Source organism: Vigna unguiculata, chromosome 11 (genome assembly GCF_037176805.1).
Source record: "Vigna unguiculata cultivar grain cowpea cultivar isolate G323 ecotype 2 chromosome 11, ASM3717680v1, whole genome shotgun sequence".
In the NCBI taxonomy this organism is placed as follows: Eukaryota; Viridiplantae; Streptophyta; class Magnoliopsida; order Fabales; family Fabaceae; genus Vigna; species Vigna unguiculata.
This window is the reverse complement of record NC_140802.1, coordinates 1,527,548-1,537,037: the sequence shown is the minus strand read 5'-3', so window position 1 is coordinate 1,537,037 and position 9,490 is coordinate 1,527,548. Positions and strand designations below refer to the sequence as shown.

Genomic DNA, 9,490 nt, shown 5'->3' with positions numbered 1-9,490 from the left:
AATCATCTTTTGGTAGACTTTAGATAAGGATTAAATATTTTTTAGTCCTAAAACTTTGATGAAAAAATTGGAATTCGTCCATGTCCGAAACTTTGATATATTTTTGTTTTTAAATTTTAAAAATGAATGAATATACATTTATAATATTTTTAACTTAATTACGTTAATTTTTTTTGACACATCAGACCATTTCATTATAACATATGATTTATTTGTATCATTTAAAAATCATTCATTCATTTGTTAAAATTTGAGAACCAAAATATACTAAAATTTCGAACTGCTCGCATCCAAGTTCATGCACTAAAAACATATTTAATGATGCAATAAAAAGTGTTTGAGTGAATGGAGTGAATAATGTTTGATGAGAGTTAAAAATGGTAGCAATAGAAAGTTGTGTGTAAAGGTTTATGTATGTGTATGTGTGTGGTGGTGTTGTAAGAAACACAAACTCTATCTCCTGGGAGACAAACTGCAAGTCTAATCTCTGACTCCACCTTTGCCTTTCCCTTTCGCCTTTAATTGCCTTGCAGGGGGTAATTTCTTCACTTTCCCTACACTTTGGCTTTCTAATCCTTTTACCTTCAAAAACTTACTTATATGCCTCTCTCTTCCACCACATAACATCCACATTTTCTCTCTCTCTCTTTCTCTTGCACACACTCTCATATATGCTTCTTCTTTCTTATACACATCACACCAATTTTTTCCTTAATTTCTCCCACAACAAACATCATTCACTCACTATGACAGATCCTAAGTCCAACAACATGTTCAATGAATGGTTCAACTTCATGCTCTTCCATCCTCACTACTCTTCTTCTTCTTCTTCTTCTTCTTCCTCTTTTCAACCCTACCACCCTCTTTCAAATTACTCAAACAGATTTGGAATTCAATTACAAGGAGCCTCATCTTCTTCTTCTTCATCTTTTTCATCTTCATATGCATATACATATGCATCAGTTCCTCCTCCTTCTCCTTCTCCTTCTTCTCCTCCTCTCAGAGAGGCTCTTCCTCTCATCAACAAGATAAGCCTCACAACAAGTGAAGAGCTTCAAGAAAATGAAGGCTCACCAAATGTTGTTGTGGAAGAAGAAGAGAGAGAAGAGGAGAAGGTGGTGGAGAACAATGGTGGTGATGAAGAAACTGTGACTGTTGCCCTACACATAGGGCTTCCCAGAATGGATACTTCTTCTGATCTGGGGTCATCTAGGGTGTCCTCAACCTGTATGGAAATGGGTGAGAAAGAGGAAGTGAACATGATTTCTGAGCACCCTTTGGATAGATTGAACAAGGGTCAGTATTGGATTCCCACCCCTTCACAGATTCTCATTGGTCCTACACAGTTCCCTTGTCCTGTGTGCTCAAAAACCTTCAACAGATACAATAATCTTCAGGTACGCTGTAATAATCTTCTTCATGAATTTTTTTGTTTTCTCAAAGCTTTTTTGACATTGAATATCAGATCGGTGTGTTTCATCATTTTTGTTTTCCTCTATGCAGCCCTTTTGCATGGTCTTCTTTTGTTTTTTGTTCTTTGTTTTCTGATCAACAACACTGTTTGGTCTCGATCTCAGTACCTTAATTAATTTCTTGTTTTCTTTGAAAACTCTTTGCTTCTTCTGCTTTTATGTCGCCTAGAACACTGTGCTGCGCCAGACTGCAAAGTGCAAATGAATGGAAAGTAAAAACAAATTATTAATATCAATGCTTCTCTCAGGATTCAGATGTTCCTCGTCAAAAGCCTGTGAAACTTACCACAGCCTTTTCAAAGCACTGCAAACGGTAAAAAAGAGAAAAAAAAATTAAAAATTAAAAAAACTTGTTATATTATTGATTCACTTGTTCTTCTGATGAGATCATTTCCTGATCACATGTCTTAATGAAAGTGTGTAATATTCAGAAAACATATCTTGAAATCTGAACAAGTTATAACCTTTTTGTAAAAGGGGTACGAACTTTGACTTAGTACTAATTAACTTGTCATCTTCTTGTGCAAAATTAAAAATTAATTAATTTTGCTTCTTCCCTTTTAAATTTTCAACTTGCTTTTTACTTTTATCTTGCATACACGCCCTACGCCCTTCCAAATCTGCATGTGAATATGAGAGAAGCCAGAAGAGTTAATCATGGTTCATGTACCTGTCTTCAATTTTTTATGAGTTGAATTTTCTATAATCAATTATTTTCCAGGGACTGTGATATATGCATCTATGTTTATGTTCAGCAAAACCCAAATATTGTACATGCACCTTAATTTCTCTTTCTGCATAACAACTGGTTTAGAACTCCTATTTGTATACGAAGTAATTGAAAGCAAATTAGAACCTTTTGATTATAAGTTTCCCATTTCAACAAGTCTAACTCGATCTTATAAAACTGAATTTGTATATTTTTGATCGATGTGAGATTTCTAACACAGTTAACGGATAACATCGGTGTTAACTTGATTTTCAGATGCATATGTGGGGGCATGGATCTCAATACAGAAAGGGGCCAGATTCTCTGAAAGGAACACAGCCAACAGCTATGCTGAGGCTTCCATGCTTTTGTTGTGCAGCAGGTTGCAAGCACAACATTGACCACCCAAGAGCAAGGCCTCTGAAGGATTTCAGAACTCTTCAAACACACTACAAGAGAAAGCATGGCATAAAACCCTACATGTGCAGAAAGTGCAGCAAAGCATTTGCAGTGAAAGGTGATTGGAGAACACATGAGAAGAACTGTGGAAAAATATGGTATTGCTTGTGTGGCTCTGATTTCAAACACAAAAGGTCCCTAAAAGATCACATCAAGGCCTTTGGCTATGGCCATGGTGCCTTTGGCATTGATTGCTTGCAAGAAGAAGATGAAGCAGCTTCTGAGATTGAACATGATGGAGAACATTCAATATGAAACTCAGAAAAAGGAAAAAAAAGAAGAAAAAAAAAACACATAAAAGGGTGAACTGTTGTTATATATCCAGTTTCATCACATGCATGTTTGTAATAGACTTGACCTAGTGTCTTCTACTTTTCTTCTTTTTCAGTTTTATTTTTCCATAATCATGTGGGTTGCTTGCTACCTTCATTTTAATTAGCAGAATATGTACTTTTTTAATTATGATCCTCCTTTCTTTCCTTTTTCTTCATGTCATGCTTAAACACAGTTAATACACCAATCTTGAGAATATAAACATATAAATGTTCATTGTACATTTCAGAGTCTAGGGTTTGTGTAGAATTCCAAATGAGCAAAATCACCATGGTATTGCAAACTACTTTCTTGGAATATATTTTTTATATTAATTTGTTTGTGATTTTACTATACACATTTTACAAGACAACTCTTCATACATTGTTCAACTTTAAGTTATGCAGATAATATTTTATGAATATCAGAACATTAAGCACCTGCAATGGCAGCATCAAGGTTCAGAAAAAAGAAGTGTGTATATCCAGAGTTCTGATATAAGTATTAGGTTGGAGCATAAGTTGTTTATACTAAGATAAAATGTGTTGTTACATTGAAAAACAAAACATCATTTATGTTGATTGATTGAAGAACATGGTGTAATTAGTTCTGATGACATCGTATATATCTAACAGTTTTGATAACGGTAGAGAGTAGAATAAAAAAGTGAAAATGAGAGAAAGTATTTTGTTTAATGGAAGATATTTATTTACAGAATACTATAAATATACATCTAGAAAGATCATAAAATTGATAAATTTATAGGATGTATAATGACATAATAAAAAAATGAATATTCATGATAAATGTTCATAAAACTGTAACAGATAGAAAAAATATGTAGGAAAAAATATTTTAAATAATATATGTGAAACTTATATTAAACTATTTCTGCACAGAAATCGAGAAATAAATGAGAGTTGCGTTGAAAATTTTTCCATCGATTATGTTTCCTCTCATTCCTTTTTTTCTGTTTTGTTTGCAACATTTTGTATAATAATAATAATAATATTATAATAAAAAGTAAGTAATAATAATTAAATTTCAAATCGTGTTAAATAGCTAAAACCAAGTAATATAAAAAGAAAAATAGTTTTTATTTGTTCTCTCTCCTCCCGAACAACTTTTGTTAATATTATATTGATTTTCCTTACTTAATTAATACCTACTTGTTTTTCTTATACTTTTTTTTTCTCTATCAAACACACCCTAAATTCTATATGTCCAAAATTATTTTAACTTGTTTGGGATTTCAGCTAAAAGTGTATTTGGTGTAGATTTATTGTTAATATTTTATATATTATTTAAAAATTAGTATAATTGTCTAATAAACAAGTCACTTTTCAAAAGGTATTTTGTTTTTCATATAACAAGCTAATATATCGAAAGTGGTAAAAACTATTAACACTTCACATATTAACTAAAAAATAATATTATCGTCTAAAAAGCTCTCATTAAGTACATGGTTGTATCAAATATTAGAATTCACTATATATAGTATAGATGTTATTAAAATGTTGAAGTAATATCTGAAAAGTGAAATGATCTGAAAAAGGTTACATTAAAGTGTACCTGGTTTGGGTTGAGTGTGCTCATGCATATATATGTATGACAGTGTATTATATTTTTTTTCCTCTGTAAGCAAAAGATTTCTCTAAGAAAGATAGCCAACTTTTTGCATACAATTTGCCAAAAAGTTAGTGACAATAGCCACATACAACTTATTGCCAAGTTGGAATGTTCTAATTTTCAATTTGGTTTCATGTATTGTTATATAGCCACATACAACTTATTGATTTACGAACTTTGATATGTCAATATAACATAGATGTTAAAGTTACTAACACTATCTAACATCAACTTATCTGAGAATGGAAAATCTCAATGAAATTCCCAAAAATTCAATGATCAAATGCACAAATTCTAAAAATTAAATGCCAAAAGGTAGTTCATTTACGAGGAGTATAGATCTTCAACAAATATTCAGGAAGTACCAAAATCTTTATATAGGTGTATATAAGAGGTGTCAAATATAAAAAATATATCAAATTTGACATAAATATTTAAAATTATATATTAATTTATATAAAAAAATTAGGAACTGATAATTAACATTATCATGATTTTATTTTAATTGTTATTTTAGTTTTGGATTTTATTTGATATTTCAAGTTTTATTCAATAAAAATGGAAAAGATAAATGTTTGGGTTATATTTTGCAAATAAGTGAAAATCTCATGTTTTGGGGAGTGAAATATTGAATAATCAAAGATTATCAACAATATCAGTTATCCACAAATTTGGTTACCCAACTACAAGTCAAAAGAATTGAAAAGTAATTCGAAAATATAGAGTTCTAGAAGATAAAAAAAAAATCCGACAGAAGATTTCAGTACAAAATCAAGTACCAAGTTGCAAGCCCAATTCAGTTTCACGCTATTCGCCCAATGAAGGACCACTCGCCTAATGAATCATGCCTAATTCGCCCAATGAATCATGCTTAATTCGTTCAGCGAGATGTGCGTTTGGAAAAATCTATAAATTGAGGGTCTAACAAAGGTAAAAAACACACACATGGAGATAAAGAAACTTGATTTAAATAATTTTGACAATAGAGCGACATTCTGAAGGTCAAAGACATTCAATTTTATCATCAATCTAGTATTCAAGATGTCTAGGAGTAGCTAACTCCCTCATTTATGGGGGTTGGGTGTAACATATTCTTAATTCTTCTCTGTGGATTCTACATTCAATATAATTATTTTCCATCATCTCTTATGTTTTATGCTAGTTTTAACTACATAGTCTATGAATTTTGTACATGCGAGAGTACCAACTGATAAAAAAAAATGTTTGGGAAACCTAATTATGATCTCCAACTTGCATGTTCTATATATGGTGCATATTTGGGATTACCGGCCGATCCAAAAGATAGTTTGGGAAACCTGAGTAGGATAAAAAAGCTAATTGATTTCACATGCTAGACATAGTTATGGTCATTCGTCATTCTTAAACATCAACATATAGTTCATTAATGCAAACTTAATAGTAAAAATTTTTAGACAGAGTTTTTATTATTCAAGTTTAGGCTTGTCTGCGACAAAATCGAGGTGAGTTACAAAAGATGTGAATGTGGGAGACGAAAATAGAAATATATTGTTTGTTGTTTTTACTTTGAAAGGAATCATGAAACCCAATGTCGGTGAAGCTTTTATCTTATACTTTTCGAAAACAAGTTCATTGTTTCCATTATGAAAATTTTTTACTAAGTCTTTATTTTTATTTGTGAATTTATTTTCTTATATCTACCATGATTTATTAATTGTACCCTTGATTAGTAAACAATCCATTATTTTAAATCATATTAGTTTTCATAGGAACGATATTTGGACTTGTCCACTGTATTAGTTGTGCGATTTGGTACACTTACCAATTTCATACAGGGGCCAAAGCCTCCTATGCCTATACTAAGATTTGCCACGGTTTATGAGAAACCAATATGGAATATTCAATTTCTATCAATATGAATATTCAATTTAGATCTTGTTAGGATAGTATTTGATGATTATTATACTATATTAAGAAGTGGAGTTTATATATTTAGACATGCGATGCTTTTATAAAATATTTTTAGTCAGAAATACTTATTTGCTTAAAATTACTAAATTTTATTTTTATTTTATATAAACATTTATTTATGAGGGAAATAAAAAAATATCATAAACAATAAATATTATTGATTATATCATTAATATGATCGTAAAAAATATAATGTTATATTTTTTGTGAGATAAATTATATCATATTAAAACAAGTCAAGAAATATACATAATAATAAATAATCTCAAATGACAATTGTAATGTATATGTATGAGAGGATAATGGGTTAGGTACATAATACCACTCAAATTATGTTTGTATGGCTTTGAGACATGAGATGATTATTAGATGGGTTGGCACTCTCACAATTGCAAGATTTTGAGTTTCTGAATTATACAAACTCGCTAGACAAGCCTATATCTCGTTGCGCGAGTAGCGATTGCCAAAATGGACTTTGGTATAGGGAAAATCTTGTTGGGTGAGCAATCCTCTCATTGGACGAGTTGGGTTTTCCAACTCTGAGTCATCTCGGGAAAATTTGATTATCGTTTCATTAACTGTCGAATTTAGCTAAACTTTTGACAACAAGTCCTAAATGTATAATTCTTTATTTTGACCTTAGGGATCTTTAATTGAAGGCCTGTAGTTAGAGCAATTTTTTGTGTAATGTTCCCGTAGTTTAGGTTGTTAACATTTTCTATTTTTATTGCTTGTTTGGTGCATAACTTTTTTCATAGTTACCCAATTGGGTTGATTCTTTTTGCATTTTATTCTTTAGTCAATTGTCTTTAATTTGAATAAAAGAACATAATTTCTAGAGTTTTATAAAAGCTTCAATTTATTTATAAAGTCCTAAACAATTGTACCAATGTTGTCAATTGGTCATTTTGTATCTTTATATACTTGTGTGAGAATTGGGATTCAATGAAAGCATATGAACCATTTCGGTGATGTACATCTTTTAGAGTATATATATATATATATATATATATATATATATGTATATACATATATATATATATATGTATATACATATATATATATATATATATGTATATATATACATATATATACATATATATATGTATATACATATATGTATATACATATATATATGTATATATATATATGTATATATATACATATACATATATGTATATATATACATATATATATATATACATATATATATATATACATATATATACATATATATATATGTATATATATATATATATATATATATATATATATATATATATATATATATATATATATATATATATATATATATATATATATATATATATATATATATATATATATATATATATATATATATATATATATATATATATATATATATATATATATATATATATATATATATATATATATATATATGAAATGTGTGATGTGAAATGTAAAGAATGCATGTTACTTGTGTTATGAATGATGAATGGTTGAGTAACATTGTTGTTGTGTGTTTTGGTGTGATGAGCTATGTATGATTGTGGAGTTTTGTTATAATATTTGTAATTTCAATTGGAAAGGTTATATTATGATATCAAGTAATGTATGGAGTGGAGAGGTTAGTGAAAAGAATTGTAAATTGTATTCTAAGGAAGTATGATGGCTTTAAGAGAGTGAAAGTTGATCAATGGAATGGAATGAGAACAATTTTGAATTGTATGATTGTTTGGGGTTTTGCCTTCTAAGGAAGAAACACAAATCCTTATTGGTTTAGTAGTATGCATTGACTAGGGACATGTGTTGGTCAGAAGTCATCATATACTCTACTACGCTTACAAACTCACAAAGAGTGTTGTAGTATAGGTGGTGAGAGTTGAAAGAGTTTCTTATAGCGGTATTAGGGGTGAGACCCCTCATTTGGCGATTCCATAAGTTGACTTACCATGTCTAGAGGAATTTTATCAGTTTGTTAGGTTAGGTGGAACCAAAGTCTTTGTTGCAATCCACTAAGAGGTTTTATGACATGTGCAAGGCTTCTTATGTCCAAATTGATGCATAAATCTGGATAGTTGAGTCTAGCTTATGTTTGTATGTGTTGATGAGATTGCATTGTGATTTTGGAACAATGAACTGTTAAGTTGGGTTCGATATCTTATTGTGTGGACATTTTATATATGAAGTTAAATTATGTATGTTTAAATTTATATTTTGCTTACCCTCACTTTGTTTGTGTCATTTGTTGTTTGTGTATTTCTTCTTCTCGATGATCACCATTAATTGGTGTGAGCATGAGATGATGCAAAAGTGAATGCACCACGAGATGTAATAGGATCCGCAGCCTAAGCTATAGGATAGAAAATCTTCTTCTGTTAATGTATGATTATTTATTTTGGAATGATTGTACTTATACTTTATGTTAACTATTGTATTAACTATTTTGGGTTATCAAACTTATAATATCTTATTTTAGTGATTTTATTCAATTAAAATGGAATGTTATAAACTCTATTTATAATAAAATTATTTATATTTAATTTCATAATTATAATAATAATAATAAGTTTATTATTTTGTATTATCATAAAAAAGATGAAAAAGACACACGTACACGCATTACCCTTTAAATACTACAAACGGTTGAAATAAATAATTAAAGAGTCTTAGCAATCAAAATATAATACTAAATTAAATTGTTAACATTAAACGAATATTTTAATATATAGCCTACTCAACATAAGTTTTAGTAGGGGTGATAATGCGGTTCGGCCTCACCATTTAGGCTCGACATGCATTTGGCTTGCAACTAGCCTGACCCGCTCTACATTTTTAACTCAGGCTAAAAAGTCATGCCCGGTTTGCCTTTTTTTTTAATTCTTATCATAAAGTTTTCAATATTCAACAAATTGGGAAACTTTATCAAGTTCACAAAATTAAGCAAAGACTTTAGGGGGAGTTGGATGATAAA

The 9,490-nt window shown here is 29.7% G+C and overlaps 1 protein-coding gene across 1 annotated transcript; it reads left to right on the top strand.

Annotated features, from left to right (window-relative positions):
- Positions 1–599: 599 nt before the first annotated feature.
- LOC114169129 (zinc finger protein WIP5-like) lies at positions 600–3,102 on the top strand. Its single transcript, XM_028054169.2, has 2 exons — positions 600–1,397; positions 2,458–3,102. The coding sequence occupies exons 1-2, from the start codon at positions 672–674 to the stop codon at positions 2,893–2,895; spliced, it is 1,164 nt and encodes a 387-aa protein (XP_027909970.2). The 5' UTR covers positions 600–671; the 3' UTR covers positions 2,896–3,102.
- The last annotated feature ends 6,388 nt before the right edge of the window (positions 3,103–9,490 follow it).